We start from the raw sequence: 25625 nt of genomic DNA on the forward strand, positions 1-25625 counted from the left end.
CTCAGTTGTTTTGACAAGAGCCTTAGTAAGAGTTGTTATTCCTTTGAATAGGCAAGTTTCCATAGAGTTTCCATAGAGTAATAGTACACCATAAAAATTTGATTCATTGAATTCTAATTGGTTGTCTGTAAGAACTAGAGAAGGTTCAACTAGGAAACAGCGTACTATATTCTCCGTGGTTGTTTAACTATTACAGTTGTCTGTCTGTCTGTCCTATAGATACAAAAGCTTAATTAATTTTGAGATTTGAATTTAAAATCAATGAAACGATGAATTTTTGGTTTTTAAATTTGTATTAAAACGTTAAAATTACCTTTCAAGTTAATAATCTTATACTAAACTGTTAAGAACTGGATATCGCTTTCAGCAGTAGATATTTTCAAATATTAACATTTCTGTTCATCTCAGGGTTGTTTATAGACCCATTCTTTAGGAAAGCATCCTTCACAGGGTCACTTTTCGACTTACAAATTTTCTACTTTTATCACCAAGATAAAGCTTTGAAAACATTGATAGACATGTCATATATAAGACAGACATGTCATATATAAGACAGACGTGTCATATATAATACAGACATGTCATATATAAGACAGATATATATGAAGCATATATGTCTGTGAGTGAAGCGTATAGTAATAATCCAGCTAATGGAGAACAATAAATGAATGTAAAAAGGTAAAGTTGTTATCGAGTCTGTTTACCAACTATTGCAAGAGAAGATTCATGAAAAATGATACCCAATCTGTCATAAGTGTAAACTTATTCGCCGAGAGGCAGTCTTTAAGGTCTCTTTGTTTGCTTGAAAATTATGACAAAATAAAAAGGTACGTTAAGACGTATTACTCACATTTGCAAGGTTGGCGTGGTACCTTCCAGAAGGTTCCCATTGACGATCCTTCTTCTTGTGTCCTTCGATAAGACCTGCAAGAATGCGGCCTTTCTCAGCTGTACCAGCTGATACATTTGAGTCACTGCGCTCGACATTGGAAACACCAGAGGCTGGTGATAAATCTTCTCTGTGCAGTTCTACAAAGCAATGACTCTCTGAAAAAGTGACAGCAACTCCTATCGCTAAGAAGGACTGGGTGATTCATCTTACGAAAACACTTCATGGGTGAACCGAATCGCAGCCCTTTTCAATTGTGTCCAGATCGTTCCAATCCAACTTTCTAGTTATGAAACATGTCAGTATTATTTCTTAAGCACTTGTAGCCCGAGTTGTAGCCCGAGTTGGAGCCCGAGTTGTAGCCCGATTTGGAGCCTGAGTTGAGCCCGAGTTACAGCCCAAGTTGTAGCCCGAGTTGTAGCCTGAGTTGTAGCCCGAGTTGTAGCCCGAGTTGTAGCCCGAGTTATAGCCCGAGTTATAGATCGAGTTGTAGCCGAGTTGTAGCCCGAGTTGTAGCCCGATTTGGAGCCCGAGTTGGAGCCCGAGTTGTAGCTAATCACTTCAAATATCTGTCATGTATTTGTATCTTTTACTATTTTAAACACTCTGGGTAAAGACTGCTGCTGTGGCTATAAAACACACAGATTGAGACAAGATATAACAGAAAAATGTTAGACTGTGGACCTTTAAATCTTCACACATTCGAGCGTCGATTATCACCAATGTTATTTGGCCAACCCTGCACTATATGAAAATAGATGTGGCGCGTTTATGCTCCAGTAACTGTATATCTCCCTGATATACGATGTATGATTATGCAAGGTAAACGCAAGGGCAGTAACATTACACGGTACAATAAGACACAGGAAGAACTGACAGCGAGCTATTCAACATAATCATAGGTGATGTGAGTCACTCTTAGATTTTAAGAGAGCAAAGTGAATGACATAGATATATTCATACCATTAGTGTTGACAGGGTGAGTTAATATCCCCATTTCAGTAAGCGACTATTCTCTATAAGGCTGAAAAGACAAGCTTTCAATCATGATTGTGCATATAAATTAACATGGAAGCGTCGACAAAATTGCCTTATGACCAGAGGTGCACATAACTTCCGACATAGAGAAAACTAACCACGGTATATCTACTCGGGAACAAACTAGATACTCGGCAAGCATGAAAAGAAAGGTAGAAATGTCTTTTCCCTTATTACCTAATCGCCTTGCCTCTTTTTTAACTATGTTCAAAAAATGTTTCGATTATATGAAGGAGTTTAGGTCCCAAACGAATTATTCCCAGAGTCATCAAAGTGTGACCATAGTGAGCACTTGTGCACGCTCTACACTCAATGGGACAAGCCTTCCTTCGTCAGTCCGATATTACCGACTACTAACCCTGTGAATAACAGGCCTATCTTACCATTAAAGAGCACACCGGTGGCGCTGCTGTTATTTGGAACCAAAAGCAGTGGAGATTCAATGCTGGGCTGAGATATACGTTTCAGAGGTATAGTCGAGGGTCTGACTGCTGTCTTGGCCTCCGCATCCGCCACTTCTTCCTCCTCTGTTCAAGTGAGAGTAAGCATGAAGAGGTCAATTAGTGCTCAAATTAAATGCCTAGCATTAGCATTAGTGATGAAATCGCCGGTGTCAGTATCATGCATGGCAACATGGGGCAAGTGGCTTTTTAGAAACTTGACACCTTCGATGGGAGGCTGAGCATATCAAATGAAAGCGGGACGTTGTAATAGATTTACGCTAATGGTATCTTTCTTACAAATGGGAGCAAAACAGGAGCTGAAATGCTTGAACAAATTACAAAAATGATTGTAATCTTTTATTGCACTAAAACAAATTACTAAACTTGAGTCATAATCTAGTGATACTTGAATCAACAACAAAGCTTGCATGTAATCATCCAATCGAGACTCGAACCGCTGAACAAAAATATTGAACACAGCTTGATGCAAAAATTTTGTATTTTATTGGAGTTTTTCTTTGTACTTTGTCGTGTTAATATTTTGTGTTCTAGAGACTTGAAATATGAAAGAGAAGGCATAAAAGGCATGCTGACCTGAAGAAGGAAACAAACACTATGTGACAATTCCTAAAAGCATTCTTCTAACTCCTAGTTCCTATGCCAGCTTCTAAATCGTCTGCCAAAATTCAGACAGGTTCATCTGTTTTCAGTAATTTATTGTTACAATGCCTCTGTTATTTTTTGTCTAATGAAAAATCTCTCCCAAATGGAAAAAAGAAAATTTGTTACAATACTGCACACAGGCCTATTTTACAGCGTGTTAACAGCGCTGACCCATGAGAAACTAGATTACACACCATGTGATACCTCACCTTTGCTCTGTGAAGTCGGCAGCACCGTGGGTTCAATACTGTGCTCAGATATCAAATCTAATTTTAGAGGCATAGTAGAGGGTCTGACTGCTGGCTCTACCACATTGGTTATATTATCAGCCTCCACATCGTCGACTTCTTCTCCAGCTGCCAATAGAGAGCGCGCTTAGAGAATTCTACTAGTGACAAGATATAAAGACTAGCTAACAGCCCACCGATGATGAATTGGTATAACACTCGGTGATAATCCAGCAGAAGTTCAGGGAGTTAATCTGCTTGACTTTAGTATGTGGATATAGATAAAACTCGTGACTTGGAACCTGGCAAACGCTACTTCTGGCAGTTGGTTAACTATACTTGGGTCACAATGAAAATATATTATTACCGGTTATAACATTGCTTAAAAGAGAATTTTATTAATCGTGTTTCATGGCTTTCTGCTACAATTATGCTAATATCTAAAAGCGTAATCGGTCTGAGTGTGTACCTTCACTGCTCATACTAGGCCACTAGGGGATAACTCCTGCTGCAAGCTATAATTAAACGGTCTTCCAGTGTACTGAAGTATGACTCCATCCAGAACATGGTACCTACAGCTCACCAGTCACTTTCTTGACTAATGTAACATCTCATGGTTACTGCTGGTGATATCTTATATACAGCTGCTACAGACCACATAGAAGGAATGGGCTGTCAGCGCAACCAGCGGATCTCTGAGCGTAACCAGCGGATCTCTAACACGATGAGATTCAATCTCGAATTGTATAGGAACCGCTTGAAAGGCATAGAGCTAGTCTTATCACAAGGTCTAGGTCAACTTGAGGTCAATGAAATCTACTTGCTTTGGTTTCAAATAACCAGCACCATAGTTTTTACTCTTTATTTTAGGAATAAAAAATTAACCTTTAGTCGGATTAAATAGAAAAACTGTCTTAAAATCTAAAGAGCCATGGCAAGTACCACCCTTGTTTCCCTCACGGGATGAGTCATGCGCAGCTCATCCTTGTCGGCGCATCACACAACCGTTCCAGAAAACCTCTCTTCCAACCATACTCAGTCTTCAGGCTAAGCTGACGCTGTCCATACAACAGTGGTAGTAGTTGACCAGATGCAGCCTAGTGCATACCAGGGTCAACTACGAGTGGAATACAGGACAGGAGATTTAAAGCACGAATTAGTTTCAACTCCAACAAAACATGATGACCCGTTATCATGGTAGGCTGAAGTCCTTCGTATACATGTATCACAAGCTAACTCAGAGAATCTGTTACTAGAACAGAAGGCTATAAATAATACTGGCTTGTATAAGGCTATTTATCAGATGGACTTTCGACTGAGCTCTCCCAGGTAAGGCTCACAGCATAGTAGCGCACAACCTTTGTTTTAATTGAGCTTGGCAAAATGCTAGCAGCTTCTCCAAGTTCATAGGTGATACATGTAACCTTAGCCGCTGTATCCTCAACTACTTATGGTCTAAATAAACGGGTATTGAAACATTTCATACCAGTTTCCATAGTCTGTTTACGAATATACCAACACCTGTTTATAGTCGATCATAAGATTGTACGACTAGCCTGAAAATGCAATTAATTCGGTATCAACCTCTGCAATCAAATATCCCTACCAGCTAATAAGCAGCATCGACTACCTGTACATAAACCAACCAATGGCTATACACTAAGAGAGCTCTACCAGGCAGCCAAAGGTCTCACCTATCAGAATCTGAGATGGCGACTGTCTAATAGGGACTTTGGGAAAATCCCAAGCTAACTTTTGCTATTCCAAATTCTGCGATAAGAAAACTGCAATGATTGATTCATTGCTTCCTCAGAAAGAACTTATTGTTATTCATAACGCAAGTTTCAAAGTCATATAAGGGGGGCTAAGGTAGGAAGGGCTAAGGTCGGAAGAGGAAAAGTTGATGACTAGACGCAATAATTTCCCCATCACTTCCAAAGCTCACATCCAATGCGTCATGTAACCCTTAACACGAGAGCATGAGCTGTGATTGATAAGATAACCAGCGCTTATCCATGGGCTGCAAGGTTTCAAGATAACATGAGCAACCAGTGAAAATCTTTTTAAGCCAATAGCAAAAACATTCAACATACATGCATGCTCTTGTAATAATAGCTGTTACTGAAACAGGAAAAGAGAAAAGGGTTTTTATAACTAATATCTTATCATCCTTAGCAGCCAGTGTCTTTCCTAAATGCATTAATTAGCAGATATCTTTCCTACTCTGGGCGCTAAACGCTCTGTGGCCACAACGGAGTCGACTAAATTAGCAAAAACAACTACAGGACCAAAAAACGTTATCTTAGAGTAATTTCCTTGTGGATGAAGTTTTAAATTATCTAATTCTGTAGAGGATAACTAAAATCACAATCAATAAATGAATGTATACAGTTAATTCATCTGTTAAACTCACCTAACTCAGCGCTGATGCCGCTGTCAGACATTATAGAGACTGCGATGGGAGCCTGCAACTTGCTGCTGATCAACGTGGTCCTGTCAGAGCTGACCATCTGCTTCCCTTCTCCTTTTGTACCATTCAGTACCTGGAAGCGGAATGAAAGGTACCTGATAACAATGAATGCCATATAATGATTTCTCTGAAACAGTTTGAATGATTTTGTTGAAACAAAGTTAAAATCAAGCCCGATATTAAATTTAAACAAAAGTCACCCTCGGATCACACATGCCTAAAAGATCATTCGAGTAAATATTTGTTATCGCTGACAGCGGTCATCGAGATGTTATCTAGGTCACATACGTGACCAACAAGAGTATAACATACTAGAGGTTGGGTGAACATACAGCCACAGATTGACATCATACCGGCTAAGGTCAAGGAAACTGGGTCGCTGCAACTGACGCAATGTAGTTTTAAAGATCGGTCCCGTCAACAAAGTATTGTCATGATTAAAGTCAGTGCAGTACCAGACCAAAACATTGCCAAGCGTAACAGCGAACTGATAAAGAGGACTATTAGAAATTTTATACCAGACCCTTTTCGTATCGCAAAACTAAAAAAGGGCAAATAAAAATTTTAATGTTTTAAAATTCCGCAATTCAAGCTCCCGACCTAAGTATGCCAAAGTTAGTACATCAGCCTTTTTCAACACTTAAAATGAAACATCAGGAAGTTGATTGCAAAGCACCATGAATGAGTTAATAATTAACGCAACTTAACAATTTAACATGATCACCTAAAAACCATGAAAGGTCAGCATAGACAGCAGCTAATTCAGAAAGATGTATATTAGATACAGTTGGCATACTCAATAAATAAAGTATATTAGTGGACTCACTCCGGAGATCATAATAGCCTTCTTACTACCAGACTGCGGGCCACTACAGGTACGCTTGGTAGTTACAGTTATATTGTTCCTAGCATATAACTTATAAACAGGAAGGTCTAATCTACCAACTTGAAAGTCAAACGTTACAGCAAAGCAAGATTGAAAAAAAAAACATTATAGGCTACCACTGTTTATCAAAACAATTTTAACGTAAAAATGTTTTTCACTTTTAATAGCCACCCGAAGAGTGCTAAAGATTATTGTTAACATCTGAAAATGGACTAACCACAGCTGCAGTGTTATTATAAATACTACGACAAAGTATGAGGTACAGAAAAACAAGAAATTTCAAATGACTTCAATGTATTCGTGAACAAAGCTGATCCAAGTCAAATTCATAGCAAAAGATGGCAAATCTTTCATGGATCAAATGGTTATCATGAATATGAACCCAAATTAAACTTTCATCCGTGCTTTCTCTCAGCCATTTCTATTTTACAATATAGCCATTGTATACAATACAGCCATTATATACAATACGGCCCCTATATACAACTAGCTTGCACAATTCTTCCCACTGACCCGTTACCCGAGGTCAGCTTATGTCAGACTTAAGTTTACACGCAAGTTCGTATGACATCATCAAGTGTGGTCCTGACAAATTAACTTCACAGCCGTGCACTGATTTACAGCCATTGGTACAGGGCTACTTCAAATCTCATCACTCTATGTATAATAAGTATTGTGATCTTACTCACTGCTAAAAAACTCTGGAAAAAGGGGTTTTATTGAGAAAAGAGAATTCAAATATAGTCTTTAGCCGAACAGGTGGACCCGCAGTGAACTGTGTTACCCTTTTGGGAGTTCATAAGTGAAATATGTGAAAACAATAGAAAGCCAATGAAGTGTATTACCGCTGATAGTACCCTCCCGATAGATGAAGTAAGTACCATATCAGAGCGACAATGGCACAGCTAGCAGGTGACAGGTCAAGTGCAGACATGACTGACATTAAGAATGGCAACTGTGAAGAGGTAGTAGTAGTAAATGACACATAGAACAAGTACCATGAATCAGAGCAAATGACACAAGTAGCAAGTGACACAAGTAGCCAGTGACAATAGGAACAGGTGATATATAAAGAGTATTGGTACAAACAACCATTTGTTTTGCCATACCAAGCGACACGAGTAGCAAGTGACACTTGTCAGGTGGTGGCAGTGACAGGAGTAGAGCAATAAGGGCAGCTACATAAGAACTAGAGAGATGATAGAATACTGTAAATAGCATTGATGAAAGTCAAATCACGTACTAGCAGGTTCTGCTATAGAAATTACTTGCTAGCTCATCAGCATATCTGATGATCAAGTTGTTAGCAGCCACATATCACTGCTATTTGGTATCAGCAATGAAATGTAGGGTAATATCCCATTGGTGGCTGAGAAGATGATTACAAAGTGATGCATAGATAAAAGCGGAAGAAATGTCAATAACTGGTCCATCCGAAAGGCTAAATAAACTCTATGAATAAATCCCACGTTGTCATTGTGTCTGTCTGTTAGTCTGCTTAAACGCTAAGCATTTCCGCATTTTCTGCCCGGTTTAGTGCAAACTTCGAACGCGCTGCTCAAAAGATGTACCAAATACATTCGGTTGAAAACTACATCTCGGTCCTAAGAACCAGCCTCTTAAAAACCATGTGATGAGAAACTAGATGTGAGTTCGCATGCATTCAGCACAACTGCCCTCAAAGAACCAGTTCAGGGATTGTTGTCATAAAAACAGTATAGCAATTTGTACTGACAATTGACAGCTTGAAAATTGAAGAAACCCCTCGCCTTAGCGTAATGCTAGTATTATACCACTTAACTGGCAGAAACTGGGGAGAGCTATTAAGATTTTAGATAATGTACGTGCTACTCATCTTGTATGATGCTCGGCACGTAAAAATCGAACTTCTTAGTTTGCCCTGTGACCTTTGGCCCTTATCAATACGCTACACGCTAGATGTGTGTGCTTGTGTAATACAACAGATGACAGAAAGCTAACTGAACCCCTTTGTTTAGGTGGTTTCTATGAAGGACTAAGCCAACTTTTGTTACTATTCCAAATCAGTACAGGCTTTGTGATAGAAACTTGCAACTGATAAGTAAACATTCCTAACCAGATGTCAGATCCCATTTCTATTCTCAGTCACCAAATTAAAAATATAGACTTGATCGGTTTGATATGTGTGAATATGGATAGCAATAATAACAAAACAGTCACAGCTCGACATACAAGGTTAATGCATTATGGGAATGAGGTCGTATGTCAATTTACTTGCATCTCAAGATAGTTCCTATATAAAATATCTAAGTACATATCAATCCGTTAGCATACTAGGAAAAACCGCCTAAACAGGACATCTGTATTACGGTGGAAAAACGTGTTTTTAATTGTTGTCATTCAATACTGGCACTAAAGAAGTAATTAATATCTATTGGGTTGTTATGATCTGCAATAAAATGCAACATCACTATGTACCCTACTTTATGGAGTTTTTACTTTCGAGTGTTGATAATATCCGTCTGGAAGAGACTTGAGAGCAACGTATTCGGTACGCTAAAATTTTGTGACTCTGCGTAATAGAAACTTTGAATTTAAGTTGAATGAATTTAACCTACTAAACAGACGCTTGAAGCTAAGTTTTAATCTTTCACTAAACTTACTTTAATTTTGTCGTCTTATTTGTTAGTATCTGTTTCTGGTTAGCCACTTTTTGTCTCGCGCTCACTATAACTTTTAGCCAACCTCTTTTCAAACTGATTCGAGAAGAATGACCGAGCGATGCTGTTCTCAAAAACCATCGGCCATAACGGCCGTCGACAGCCAACTCGTATCCCAAGAAAGAAACTTACTCACAAGACAGCTGTCATCTCGAGTGTCTCACGTGTTGGGCACTTGTAAGTAGAGGTATGACTGTACCAAAAATACCAACAATGATGATACACAGAGTTACGCGCCACTATATCAAACACGTTTGTTAAACATGTCTTTTACCAAAAATATGCTTACGTTTTGAAAAAGGCTATATCAACAACTAAATATTATTTCAGTTAAAACAGAGCATAGCATCGAATAGAAAGCTTACCATTGCTTGCTAAGTATATCAAAAGTCGAGCTCAAATAATGATTGGTATGCGAATTCACTGTTAGTTACAATTCAAATGAACGTCTGTCTCGTACAATAATTACTTTCCAACTAACTGTTATTCAGCTCACGGCTGCTTTAGTAACGCCAACTACACGACTATGAGATGACGCAACACGCAAGCCTATCTGTACAATTACGTATCAGGTTTTCCGTGCGTGCGTGTCACACCTAAGCCATAGAAAGCCATCCACACGTACTGTTGCGGCAAATCAATTTGTTAAACCCCTTACATATCTTTATAGCAAGAGTTTCACTCCTTGTATCAATAAGGTCTAGGCATTGGTTGCATGAGGCGAATTGGTAAGGACATCATGGAGGCTAGCAAGGGATTAACTAGGTTTTACTGATTTTGCCAACTTATAACTTGAGGGATGAAGTCTAGCAACCAACAGAGAGATTGACTGACTACTTGATAATTGTTAGTAGAGGTGAATTAAAAGCGAATATAGGCCTAGAGAATTTTCTACCACAGTGCATCCTTAATATATTTTTATCGCTATAATCGCATTAGTTTCGTGTTTATTCTAGTAGTTTTAATATCTATAAATAGTATCCCATCACTAAAATATTGTCGAATATTCGTTTAATAAAATAAAATCGTGTTGCATTTGCTGAGCGACATCGAACCCTCTTGCTGCCAGAAACCACATTGACTTTCTAACTCATAATGTTGTTCATGCACATTCTGCGCACATTCAGTACAAACCTGTTATAAATGTGCATAATTGTGTATAAATTGTGCATAATATGTTGTTGAAAGAATTTTTTTACAAAAGCCTAAGGCAATTTTTCATAAAAACTTTATTTTATGAAGTTGCCATTGAATTTATAAACCTGGAGCTTCTGAAAACCTGATTGCATAACAGAGCAAGTTTCGTACAGTAGGAGACAAGTTTCATACAGTAGGAGATGTATGTTTCATACAGTAGGAGATGTATGTTTCATACAGTAGGAGACGTATGTTTTCATTCGCTGAAAATTCTCCAAATCAGAAAATCTTGTTTCATTCCGAAAGCTGATAATTCAGTTTTGGCTAAAGCGTATTTCAGATGCAAAATACAGTTGTACAAATGTTGTATTTTTGTAGAGATTAAATGTCTTGAACTTTCATCAAATCAACTTTTAAAATTTTTATAACCAAATATTATTATTATTATTATTATTGTGACAGGAGAAAATTGTCTTTTATAAAAACCTATTTTAATATTCTTGTAATGTTTTTCATGTTTGACTATTTTCCAAATGAGTTACAAGGAATTTTAACCACAATCTGGAATTGTTATTAAAAGTACGAAACACTTTCAAGTCAAAACTGACCTTAAAATTCACTTGCGATATTAAAATGAGTTTAACCCCCCCAGGAATTAGTTCAAAGCCTTATTTACCACCTGACTTGGCAAATCGAATAGCGTATGACTAAAGCTGTCTATATTTGAACATAAACAATTGTCGAAAATAAATCTATGGACATACAATCAGTAGAGAAGTTTGGTTGACTACGTCTGTACTGACCTACAAGTTGCTAAGGGTGAGTAAATGGTACCTTGCCAATGACCTCATCAGTCATGTTTGTATTTCGAAAGGAACTCATTTATATTTCCTCGTGACATCAGACCTAGAACGGACTTGGGCTTTCGCATCTGAAATAGTCAACACCATACTTTACACATGCAAAATTAATTCACATTTCCAGACAAAATGATAAAAATGTACCGAGACAAGCTTGCATTAGACAATGCTATGTTGATGGTACAGCTATGTAATGATGTATCAACTGATACAACGATTGTTGATCAGAATATGACCGAAATACCAACAACTGAGAATGTCATAATAGTTTGTATGTCACTAAGTCATGTTAATCCCTTGGATTGATGAGAGTTTGTCCAGGATCTGAACTGATGTGATTCTGTACAAATGTTGACATTCCTTGACATCCACGCTAAGAGAAATGACATATTGGCCCACGCACTCATTTCTGTATACCAGCTAGTTTCTATAGGCCATCTATAATCAATGTGCTATGACCCCTTGGAACTACAGGCTATGTTATCTGCTATGCCAAAACAGGAATGCTGATAATTGTTAGAGAACTGTAACGGATACTACACAACTAGTTCAAAGAGGCTACCTTTGGAATAACAGCAATTGTAGGCGCTGGCTTGACTAGTTTGGCATGAAATCTTTAGTGTATGGCTAATGGAGGTGCAATTAATTTCTATAGTTAACCTAAAGCCAATGTGTCAATAAACACTGACATATATGACAGCATCTATTGACTCATACTAGCATTGAGAATAAATGTTGCTTGCCAACTAACACTCAGTGTGTTCCATAAACAGTAATTACATCACATAATTCAGTTTTTTTACATTTTTTATATATAATGCAGTTTTTTAAATTTTTCATATATGCAAGATAAATAGGTAAATTTTATATTAACTTTATTATGACAGGTCAATGTCTTGAAGTGACTTGAGATTCTTTTTAAACAGTAAAGAAATTTTGCATTAACAATTTTCTTTTCTAAGATCTTACCAAGCACATATTCTTATTATCCCTGAACGAATGGACAAACATGGTTAAAATGAAATGCAAGTTCGGTTGAACCCACTTGAGTTATCATGTTTGCCACACTAATAGCATATTTAGTGAAAGCGAACTTTTCAGTGATGAAAGACAGGGATAGAACGGTAGATACCCCGGCAGTTGGCCTAACTAGAAGATCAATACAGAAGCGTGGCTAGAATGTGTTCGGCCCATAGACTTTTGATAGCATTGCTACTAGGTCAAGGATGGTGTCTGTTTGGACCAACACTTTTACCGTCATTTGCGTGTTATTGGCTAATTATGGTAGCGCTGAGCACACTTTTCCTTTTTGCAGAAATTATTGAACCAGGGCAGCAAAAGGGATTTTTTCTATTATTAAAAATAAAAAACTATTTTTAATAATAAAATATCAATATAGCATAGTAATAATTGAAATGTGATATTTATAAATAGCATCGAAAGCATACCTTCCTAGTTTACTATAAAACTATCGCCGGTATGATTAAACGAACTTGAGTAGGGCCTAGGCACAGAAAACTTTGAAGGAAAAATTGGCCAGCAATATCAACTGGTGTAGCCATGAAAGCCTTGGCATAGTGGCTCTTGCCAAATATCAGCAGCCTCCACCTCTACAGTCAGACAGTTGTGAAAACAAAAAATTGCCCCAATCTTTTGTAACATGATAGCTAAGGAGCTGCTGGAATTTAGATGCAACATCACAAAATGACATTTCCTGATAAGAGCCACAGAATCAATTGAGTCATATCCAAGATACTTGTAATCTATGTTTAGCTTAACGTCTGCAATAACCTTACACATCTAGTGTAATCTAATTTGAAACCACCTTTGAACAGAATGTAATCTAGCCTTCAATGTATCAGGTAGAGATAAACTACTTGGCGTTTACTGTTTACTGGCCGGAGAGACCATAGAGATATGTGGTCAACAGTGCGTGCATATCTTATTCCTACGGCACTCAAGAGTACGCGCAACTGAAAACACTCTGGTATTTTGACACATCGAGTTCATCTTAGCTCAGGTCAGCGCATAAGGCACGAGTAGTGAGTCAGAGAAACTGAAGGCAAAAGCACTTGCTTATTGTTCTCAATAACAGCTTTTAAGTAAGAGGCTTATTTGTACAGTTATTGATTAGTATTGTGTTTTCCTTGTATATTGCCGCTTAGTCAGCAACTGCGTGTTGACTTGTGCAGCGCAGCATCCCTTTATGATCAGGTCATGGCGGGTCATCTATATTCGCAGCCAGCAAGTGTGCTAAGCATTTGCATGAGATTTGTTCTGAATAAACATATTTTATACTAAGTCAACGGACTTATTGATTTGTTGTTGCAACAATCTTACACGACTTGTCCAAAGATCTACGCTACAGCTCAGCTGGTTAAGAAATACGTATGTGTTACGATAGAGATGAGAAATGAGTTTCAGTTGATGTCATCAGCTTTGTTGGTTGAAGAACTTGTTCAACAGTAAAATATGAGCAAAATGATGAATAAACACTTCTTGAATTATTCAGTGTGACTCTTAATGAGAGAACAACTTCCTATGGTCAATTTAATACAGGTACACCTTCAAACAACTACCATACATAGATGCACGAGGTGGTTCATAGACCAGCAAACACATCTTGAGATTATCTGGCCACAACAGATAGCAACTGATAGCTAAGAACAGAACTAGATTATCTTGCAACAGTGATCACCTTTTCTAAGCTCTTTAAAAGATATTTTCACTAGAGTTGCTATCCCTCTGAGGTAATTAAAGGCCTAAATCTCTCTCTAGTCAGCGAGGAGTATGTATAGCCAATGTACCGCTATTCTATATTCTCGCCATGCAAACATCAAAACCTACTTACAAACTAACAAACTGCTGAGTACATTGTTCAAAATTGTTAAACTATTACAGTCATACTTCAACTTACGAGCTTAATGCGTTCCGAGACTGAGCTCGGATGTCAATTTACTCGCATGTTGGTGCAATTTATTTATATATAGAGCAATTAAATATATATTTATTGGTTTCCATACTCTGAAAATTGCAAATAAAACACTCAAAACAAGATATTGTAACAGAAAGAACATGTTGGTTATTGTCCTAACTTACCACTTACTTTCAAAAAGCGACAAATAAAAGATAATGCAAGGAAATGTATTAAATTAAAATGTAAAATTAAATACATACAATAGCAGCTAACGCTAGCATTTGCCAGAGAGAGATATGTAAGTTATCCTTCATTACAACAGTTCACTTTGATAAATTTGGATTTTATCAAAGTCTTAAAAGATAAACTTAGAAGCAAAGCTAAAAGCGAACTTTCATTTTTAACTTAACGTAATTAAAATTTCTTCGGCGTTCATAGTTTGAAGTTTCTCGCTAGTTAGCTAATTTTTCCTTTGTTTCGCTTTCACGACTAGCCGGCCGTTTTAAGATGAACCTATCTAAAGACGTTTGCCTTTGTCGCCCTTTCAATATGTTGCGATTAGGACGAACACAGGGGTCGTCACAAAGTTTTAATGCACGACCACTAGCCAACTTGTCCGAATGTCTATTTTTATAGTTTTGATAAATAGCACCGGCCTTTTCAAATAGCGTCTTTTCAGTTACGCTGTCACCGGCCAATCGTTTATCTTTTATCCAATGCCTGAGCGGTCTCTCCATCAGCGGTGGTGAAGATCGCTGCGCCATTTAGAAACTACGGTTAGTCCTTTTGCGAGCTAAATGCCCTGAATATAATCCTTCTGTTTGATAATTGTGGATGTATTTCTGTCATATTGCTGAGCTAGCTCAATCATGCATACACATTTCGCATATTTTTCAATAATTTTCCGTTTAATATCAATTGTTATCATTTGCTTTTTCTTTGCATTATTTTTCATTTTACTGGCAAACTTTCGGTCTACGCACAGTACTTTTAATTCACATAATTCTGCACTCAAAAGCGCGCACAAAAATACGGTACAAAAGTATAACCTGTGCAGTTGAAAAATACAGATTGATGCTGTTGTCATAGAACACTTCCGGCATACTTGGCAACTGACTCACGTGGTTGTATCTCAAACATGGCTCGTATGTTAGTGCTAAAACTTGCTTAAAAGCTGGCTCGTATCTCAAGTTTCTCATACGTTGGAGCACACGTAAGTTGAAGTATTACTGTACTAATGTTGTTCTCATCAATTGGCAATGCCAGCGACTTTTGTTTTATTTTAATCTGAGTTTAACATTTGGTAGTACAGATAGTCTTCACATAACGACGGGTTCGCTTAATGATGACTCGCAGTTACGAAGGTATGTTAAAAATCGAGAAAATTGTCAAAAATATGCTTAAAGAAGGTAAATGAGATTAAAATGAAAATATTTTTAAAACCATTAAAGTAATCATGAATGTATAGATATTGCTCATCTCCGCTAGCCATGACATTGTTTTTATAGGCCTACATGTAGCTTATGACGTACGGTATTGGGTGTTAAGTTAACATCTGCCATTTAGGCACATTTGGAGCTGGCTATTATGCTAATATCTGTCATAGTTGAATCATAAAAAACTGGTACATACAAGTGACCAATGAAAAGAGAAATGTCAACAAAGTAAACATACAGAATAAATAAAAATATGTAACATCTACTGCCATGTACTCTACTGTAGCTTACTATAAGTTTACATGCTCATCTATATACAAAACTTAAATGAAAAAGAAAAAGCTAAAATATATGCTTTTGTTAAAAGTTAATACTTATTATCAAAAAGCCAGTAAAAGGTGATGAAAGAGAAAAAGTGAGGAAGTTTGGTGTAAATAGCCTCTATATATGCAAGAACAAGAGGGTGATTTAGTAGTGTGACAACTAAATCAGTTAAAGAAGGGGTCTTCAGAGAGCACCCCCTCCCCATAACGTTAAGGGATGACTATCTGTAGTGAATTTTAAATTTATTAGTTTTATATTAAAGTGGTGTTAAGTTACGTGTACTTATGTAGTTAAGTGTACTACTTGTAAACTTACATGAATGTCTACTTAAATAAAAACTAGATATAACTTTCAACAGATAAAATCTTTGAAGATAGTGGCTCCATTTGATAAGTGACCAATCACAGACCCCTATTTTGCTATGAATAAATGCCAGACAAGAAACTGTCTTATAAGACACAAAACTCCAGTTCTGCGACCTACCAAAGGTCAAATCGTATAAGTCTAAAAATACAGGTCATATTACCATATACTTACACCGCAGTAGCTTTTTAAATGTCTATGGTATGGCAAAAGTTTGAATAAAGTGAAGATCTCCTAGTCAAACCATTTAATAGCATGAGCTCTATTGTAAGTCTAAGTTTACCTAGCCTGTCTTGACAAGCTGTTGTTATTGCGTAGTTGTCCCCCGTCGAGCGGCGAGCAACAACAGCTTGTCACAAGACGTACTGCACCTGATGCATCAGCTGCACTTATAAGGAGTTGTTCTCTTCCGTCTACGCGGCTGGGCCGCGATGTTATGTCGGTCGCTCCATTGGTAATCATAACGGATTTCACGCAAAAATTTCTGTAGAAAAAAACAAGATTACAACGTTTAACCAAAGACCAGTTTCTGCGATAAACTTTAGTAGAACTTAAGAATAAAATAAACTCAAAATAAAATCCATAAGAACAAATAAAACTGACTGATACAAAAATAGAAATAAAACTGACTGAGCGCACAAATAACGACATGTTTAGTCGCTGTTGTTGCCTAAGTTCTCAAATTCTAATAAAGTTTACTGGAGAGAGGGGTCGCCAGTTAAACGTTCTTATTTTAATTTTTCTACATAAATTTTTGCGTGAAATCCGTTATGATTACCTGAATGGAGCGACCTGAATAACATCGCAGCCAAGCCGCGTAGACGGAAGAGAACAACTCCCTATAAGTGCAACTGATGCATCAGGTGCAGTACGTCTTGTGACAAGCTGTTGTTGCTCGCCGCTCGACGGGGGGACAACTACGCAATAACAACAGCTTGTCAAGACAGGCTAAAGTTTACTTAGACTACTAAATGATAAAAAAATATTTTTCAATGCATCACGCTTGACATATTTCTTTTATCTAAGCAATTAGCCTATTCTACCCTAAACACTCTTTCATACACGTCTTCTGCAATTATTGGTTTATAGCTTTCATGGGAAGAAGCAAAAGTTGTCTTCTCTTATTCATATACTCTCACTATTTATGAGCAAACTATTATAACCTATAAAAGAAACTGACAACAATGTGCAAACAATTCTAAATATGTAAGACAGCTTGCAATTTCAAAAATAAAAGCTGATATGAAAAGTATGCTCCGTGACCAGATTTTAACAGTTAAAGGTTGACTTGCAACAAAATTTACATTACAGTTATTTGGTATTAAAAGATTCACCATGTCTTACTCTGCTGTGTTGTAGGTGCAAAATATGTGAAAATGTGATTACAAGGTCTTAAAAGCTCAAAAACGAACAGTTAATCGCAGCCATCACGAAACCGCCATGAATCGGAATCAGTTTATTTCTCTGACGTAGTCATTACATTTGGTTATTGTTTTGTCATGTGAAGTTCTCACGTAAATTGAAAGGCCAATAAAAGGCTCAATATAAAACTTCTCGTAGCACTAGTTTACGACAAACACTTCGGGTTTTACCGAAGAGCCCGTATCAAATATAGATGCTCACTACTTTACAGTTTTGTTTCAGCTTGGTCTAATCGTCGGCGCGAATAATTTCTGCAGCATTTTTCGACTATCACGGGTGACCAACAGGCTCCTCATGTTTCTCAAAGGATGATATGCACTCCTTCGAGCTAAGGTTAAAAAATTAAACAAATTTTTACAGTGGGTTTTGAGATATCAGTGCTCAAAATGACAGCATTACAATAATGATGAAATAGACGCGTAAGAACGATAGACATGGTTTTATTGAATGCGTGAAGTATATTTGCGAAAATATTTTGACGAATGAGGTTGCATGAAAGTGTAAACAGAAGCCATCTTGTACAACTACGTCCAATTTGAGCGGTTTTGAAAAGAGATTCTAATCTACGGCAGTCTCGTGATGGCTATGATTAACTGTTCACTTTTGAGTTTTTAAGAGCTTGTAATCACATTTCCACATATTTTGCACTTACAACACAGCAGAGTAAGACATAGTGAATCTTTTGATACCAAATAACTGTAATGTGAACTTTGTTGCAAGTCAACCTTTAAGGTAACAATTAAGGGCCAACTGTACTGACTACTACAAAGTTAAGTAAAACCAGGTTCAATTAGAACATTACTGCTAGAGACATTTGGAAAATCACTTCTATTGTTATCAATAATAACTAGAGCGCAGATGATACAGTAATGTTGGCTAATATGATAAATAGCATCACTTCCTTCACACTTTGTCTATAAATACTTTGTGTAGTATAGAGAAATAACTCTGATGCCTATTGCCAATAATGAAGAATATTACATTGTACATTGCTATAGCACAGCACTGATGTTTGCATATGCAATTATATTTCAACTAAGCTAGCTATAACTGCACATGCAGAGTCAGTCAGCTCTCATTGAGGTAGGTTATGGAGCTATTGGGCCAGAAGCAGAAGTGTTTGGAAGCAAGCGTTTAGGCTGAATGTTTTTGTAACATCCCCTTGGATAGGCATTGATTATTAGGTCATCGGCATAAAGCCTTAGCCATGATATCTACACTAATAAACAATCAAAGCAAATTGTTTACAGTTGCAGAGCTCGATTTATTAGCAATCTGAATGTTACCTGTAGAATTGTCTTCCCTTAAAGGTTGACTTGCAACAAAATTCACATTACCGTTATTTGATATGAAAAGATTCACCATGTCTTACTCTGTTGAAGATGCAAAATATGCGGAAAGGCGATTACAAGCTCTTAAAAGCTCAAAAACGAACAGGAAATCGCAGCCACACGAGACCGCCGTAGTTTGGATTCTCTTTCCAAAACGGCTCAAATGTGATGTAGTTGTGAGAGATGGTTTCTGTTTACATTTTCTTGCAACCTTATTCGTCGAAATATTTTCACAAATATACTTCACCCATTCAATAAAACTATGTCTATTGTTCTTACGCGTCTGTTTTATCATCATCGTAATGCTGTCACTTTTAGCACTGATATCTTATAACTTACCGTAAAAAATCGTTAAACTTTTTAACCTTAGCTCGAAGGAGTACATATAATTTTCTGATAATCATGACGAGCCTGTTGGTCACCTGTGATAATCGAAACGTGCTGCAAAAATTATTTGCGAAGTATTGGGTCACATGATCAGAGAACGACTTGACAATTGAATAATGCCGAAACAAAACTGTAAAGTAGCGAGCATCTATATTTGATACGGGGTCTTCGGTAAAACCCGAAGTGTTTGTCATAAACTAGTACTACGATAAGTTTTATATTGAGCTTTGTATTGGCCTTTCAATTCACGTGAGAACATATGTGACAAAACGATAACCAAATTTCGTGGTTACGTCATCGAAATAAAGAGATTCCAATCTACGGCCGCTTTTCGTTTTTGAGCTTTTAAGAGCTTGTGATCACATTTCCACACATTTGCCACTTACAACACAACAGAGTAAGTCATGGTGAATCTTTTGATACCAAATAACTGTAATGTGAATTTTGTTGCAAGTCAACCTTTAACAAAGGACCTAAATTTGCAAGTGTACTTCAGCTCGACAAAATAGCATGGTTATTAGAACTTTTCCCACAAAAGATTCAAGGCACCCATCTCGGCGCCTAATACTACTGGTTACAACTTTAAAGGTTATGAAAACCAATATCTGCAAACTCACATTGTTGCTCAAATATTTTAGTGTTGGACGCATAATCTATAAGAAAAACTCTAATATTTAAAAAAAGCTGTGCTTATTTATTTAATCAATGTATTCTCTAAAAATTGCACAAGCGTAATGCCTATGAAGGCTGTTCATATAATTATATATCATATAATATATATTAATATAATACAACATAAATTTGTAAGTCTGTAATTAGGTGTTTTCTATATTGGATCTTTGATGAATGCATAAGATATTCTGTGTTATCTGCAACATTGATAAAGGGTTATGAAGTTTAGGCTAGAACTAAGCTGTTGGAATAGCAAGTTTTTGTTTATAGATTCGTATAAAGTAGGCTCATCAACAACAATGGTCTAAGCAGCCAATCAACAGTTGAGAAGCTCCTAACGTTAAGTTAGGCTGCAAGGCGCGTTTTATTACTGTACAAAACGAAGATTAAATTTTGCTGAAACGGCAATTCATAGCGCGTATTATTAAATAGACGTGTAACTGTGTAGCAAACACTTTACTACAACCCGTGACAAGTAAGTCAACTGGTAACAAACTCTGCATATATAAAATCTGTATTGTTAGCAACAGTTTTATATCGAAAAATGTTTTGTTCATAATAAATTAATGGCTCAGGATGAAACCAAAAACGTAACATTTCATGAAAAAATAATATATATATTCCGTGAGTTTTGCAAATCCGTTAAGATTTTGCGCAGAGAGTAGCCATTAAAAAGTTATATAGAAAACACAAAACGAATGCTTATAACGAATCTACAAATAATACTGCACTGTATCCAGTTTCCGAAGTTTATACTACATATAGACTGAGACTGAACGTGGCACGAGACTGAACGTGTCGATAGTCTGGTTTTGCAAGATCCAAAATCAAACGTTGGAAGCTTTGGATTAAGATCTCATAAACCTTGTGAATATTACCAAATTAGAAAATAAATTTGTTCAACATAGCACCAGCGCAATCACGTTAAACAAGCAATATGCATAAGACTTACCACAAATTGTAAATTAAGTCTTTCACTTTCACCGTCATTGCAGCGATGGCTAAGGAAACAATGGTGTCAAAAACGGATTCGCTAGAGCTGTCGTCAAGTGCGAATAAAAGTGGTTGGACAGGGGTTGTCTTCTTTTAAAAGATCGCGCAGCTTATACAGTATGTACTGCGAAACGTTTGAAAACTTTTACCCCTGTATTTAATTAATTTTGCCATTTCTATTTTATTACATACAAATTAGCAATTTACCATTATTTATTTTATGCAGGTCATGAATATGCATTAAAATAAACAAATAGAATGGCATATTTTATAGACATATCTGGCCCATATCTATAACTTCAAATTGCAGCTGGTGAGTAGGCCAATTGTTTCAACGACTTTGGAGCTGCTTATATTTTAATACTCTAACCACTTACTTTGGTATTTGGGCTTGCAGCAATATTAGTAAAAACTTTAAAGTAAAGCTAGTGTCATATCAATGCTTGCAATAAAACATGCGTTATCATATTATTGGACAAACAGCTAGTCAAAGACCTAAAGGCAAACTACAAAAATATAAAATCAACAAATTAGTCGTTTCAAATATTCCCCTTCTTGCAATTAGCATTTGAACCTGTAATAAAATTATCTTTTGTTTATTCGAGCTGCTTTTAAGCCGTTATATATTGCAGTTGATAATCACACTTTCAGTGTCAAACAAACTGTAACAAAATAGGATTTAGTGCTTTTAATAGACTAAGTGCCAGCCGATCATTATACCTTGTTGCATATAATTAAAATTTTGCAGTTGCAGGCTCTATTTTGAGCTCAAACATTCTTGCTTAACTGCATTAAACTGAGTTCAAGATACTTGAATACTTTTTATTTAATATGCATATATAATATTAAATCATATCACAATACATATAGCATATTATATTATGCAATACTAGTTGAATGCCCAGAAAAATTAGTTTTATTTAACATATAACAACAGTTACCATTCTAACTTTTCAACTTCATGTCATGAGAACAGTGTTTTGTGCAGTTTAAATAAATTAAGAGAAAAAAACAGACAACTGTAAAGGTTTTCAAACTTTGTCAAAAAACTGTAACTTTCAAACTTCATATCATGAGGTAAATGTTTTGTGCAGGTCAAATAAATTAAGAAACAAAATAAAATAACTATAAAAGTGTTTAAATGTAAGTGTGAAATAAATAGCAAGTAATAACTAAATTAGGTACCGGTAAGTCTGTTTTGCTACGCTTACAATAAATGAGGATTCGGCAATGATACAATTAATATGAACTGAGAAAACAATAAAAATCCTGAATATGTTGAATTAATAATAACAATTTGTACATAGAAGTGTGTGTGTGTGCGTGCGTGTGTGCGGGTGAATAAAAAAGGTTACTGTTACAGCTGAAGATATTCATCAAAACTTTGAGTACTGGTACCTCCCGATACTGGTACATACAAATGTAAAAATTAGATATCGGACTGTCTTTGTCTGGTATGTTGTTTGATCGAGCGGAGAGAGAATGTAGAAGCTATTCCTAGTCAAGATAATACAATTGTCTGCGTGAAAAGTATCAGCCTTGACCGATTTAGCAATCGTAACACACGAAAAGCCAAAAATAGAAATGTAGCAGCACATTTGAAATTCAACTGGCACATTTAAAAATTAAAAATTAAAAAATAGGTAATGGTAGCAAAAAATTAGTTTTTAAACATATTCAAAAAATAACAAATGCATAAGGTAAGATTAGTTAATAATCAACAACGCACATTTAGCGTGTGCATACGGTATATGATAAGTGCGATAGACTGTATATCTCTCTGGTTGAATGAGTGGTTTGAAACTTGTGGTTGTAATCTCTGTGAGTTCAAATCCAGCACGCAGCAAGCTTTTCATTCCAAGATTTTAATAGCTATAAATGGACAGGCAGACATCTGAACCTTTGAGATTTGTATATATAGATTAAATAATACATTAAATAATTATCAAACATGTTCGATGGTACTTATGTAATAGCTATAATTGCTGTTATGTAATAGCTATAATTGCATGCAGTCTGAGGTCTATAGACAAACATAAAATAGTGATTTCATTTAATGTTTGTTCTAGCTAGACTAGTGCAGCTGCAAGGAGCTGAGTTGAAGAGGTTTTGATGCAAGGACCAATCTATCTGCATGACCCTACAAATTGTATGCAAGCAGAAGGTTGTGCTCAGCCAGACTGCATGTTGGCTTTAATGTATTTCAGGACAACTCGGAAAATGGTATGATACCTGTGAGTATATATGGTATGATATCTGTGAGTATATATGGTATGATATCTGTGAGTATATATGGTATGATATCTGTGAGTATATATGGTATGATATCTGTGAGTATATATGGTATGATATCTGTGAGTATATATGATATGATATCTGTGAGTATATATGGTATGATATCTGTGAGTATATATGGTATGATATCTGTGAGTATATATGGTATGATATCTGTGAGTATATATGGTATGATATCTGTGAGTATATATGGTATGATATCTGTGAGTATATATGGTATGATATGTGTGAGTATATATGGTGTGATATCTGTGAGTATATATGGTATTATATCTGTGAGTATATATATAATGTGACTAATATTGAGCCTCTAAAGAGCAAGCTTCAACTGTTGTTTGTAGTTTTAGCTTCAAGTCAATATGGCCTCTACAAACATTTTTAGTAATTTTTTTTGTTTATTCTGGTGTAATAATGTTATAATACAAAATAGTATAATAAATACCATAAAAGGTATGGTTTCTGGCCAAAAGTTGACATGGGTGAATACATAGGGCATACACTACTGTGTTGAAAGGGGGTGTCTGACACTGTGTTACCAGAGTTACACATTAGCTGTCATTATCTCACAATGTTGTGCTGCCAGAAAAAAAATGAATTCTGAAATGTTCTATAGCTAGAGCTCCATAGTATTATGGTGTAATTAAAAAGTATGTAGTATTTTCAGAGAATTTAACATTTTCATGTCCATCTTGCAGTCTCTGACTCTACTTGTTAATTGCAGAATCATAGCAAATTATTCTATAGTCTATACCCAATTATTAGTGATGAATATTAATTGTAAATTTATTTCACCTATTGAAGATTTATGTTCTGCAGCCTTAGTTCTTCATTTTATATTGATCTTAAAAATATGACCTTAAAATTTATTTGGTGTATTCCTAAGAGAGATTCTTTCAAGTGTTACATGTAGACACATGTTATTTGTTCTGCTGGATAATACTTGACACATGTCCATTATGAAAAAACAATTCTACCTAATAAAAATGATAGAATATATTTGATTCTGCATTGCAATCTCCTCTCAACTGATGTTCATAAATGAAAAAATGAAATTAAGAAGAACAACCAATACATGATGTTAGAGTTTGTTTCATTTTATGTTTTTTATGAATGTTTACCGGACCTTTTATTGGGACAGGCAGAAGGTCATTGATGATAGTCAACTCACTATTCAAATTAATTTCGGTTTCATTGTCAGTTGCACTTGCATGACCTCTTGACTCTATTTCAGAGTCACTTGCAACATTTTGAATATCTTTATCATTATTTCCCTCCACAACTACATTCATGACTCTCTCAGAACTTCCTGTTTCATCTCCTTTGTCAGCCTTCATATCACTGGAGTAAGCGGCAGATAGCTCTGCACCATGATTATACATTTCTAAGACTGTCATTTCCATGATTGAGTTTGTCTTAGTAGCTCTCCCTACAAACAATATTCCAACGAATTTGTGAATCTTGACCTGCTGGATATAATGTCACAATTTAGTTGCCGACCAACCGCATGGCAGCAGCACTGCCTGCCTATAGACATTCATAGCTTGAAATGTTTGTCATGCTTTAGTCATAATTTCTCAATGATCTCTATAATAAATAATAACAGTAACAGTATAATAAATAAATATGACATACTTGAAGCTCTTTCTTTTCTTAATTTAGAACTGTTTACCTGCAGCTCACTCCACCCTGGACTATAACCTAAAATGATTAGAAAATACATGGATTTAGCTATCAAATCTGCATAGAGAAAACAGTGTTTATCTCGCTAACTTACGGCTAATTTACAGAATTACAGAGTATGTTAATATGCAAAACGAAAACAGCAAGCCAGCTAGGACCCTGCTGTTTAAGAAGAAAGTTTACCTCATAGTATTTTATTATTGAATACAAACTCAGTTAATTAACCCTTAAAAGCAGTTGCAGAGCTGAAGAAGAGAGTCTGGAAAATATTGTTTATGAAGGCCGGGAATCTTTTTGAGCAGTCTAAAGAATCGTGAACATTTGTTCAACTTTCAGCTGCATCTTCTTTGGTGATAACACCATTTGGATTATCAGAGATGTGGGTAACACAGATGTGGGCTTCAGAGGTGTGGGTCTCAGAGATGTGGGTATCAGAAATGTAGGTATTAAAATGTGAATATCAGTCATGTGGGTATCAGGGATGTGTGGATTA

General features: G+C 36.2%; 1 protein-coding gene across 3 annotated transcripts in view; it reads right to left on the reverse strand.

The window, feature by feature from the left end:
* The window catches only part of LOC137404020 (uncharacterized), a 50207-nt gene extending 44465 nt beyond the window's left edge, over nt 1–5742 (reverse strand). For all 3 annotated transcript variants that reach the window (XM_068090176.1, XM_068090175.1, XM_068090174.1), the window contains exons 1-4: nt 5674–5742; nt 3243–3389; nt 2311–2454; nt 851–1029 (exon numbers count right to left, since the gene is read on the reverse strand). In XM_068090176.1, the coding sequence (XP_067946277.1) occupies nt 851–1029; nt 2311–2454; nt 3243–3389; nt 5674–5704 (501 nt within the window). In that variant the 5' untranslated portion in view covers nt 5705–5742. The remainder of the gene's footprint in view (nt 1–850; nt 1030–2310; nt 2455–3242; nt 3390–5673) is intronic.
* Nucleotides 5743–25625: the final 19883 nt, after the last annotated feature.

Source organism: Watersipora subatra, chromosome 9 (genome assembly GCF_963576615.1).
Source record: "Watersipora subatra chromosome 9, tzWatSuba1.1, whole genome shotgun sequence".
Classification (NCBI taxonomy): Eukaryota; Metazoa; Bryozoa; class Gymnolaemata; order Cheilostomatida; family Watersiporidae; genus Watersipora; species Watersipora subatra.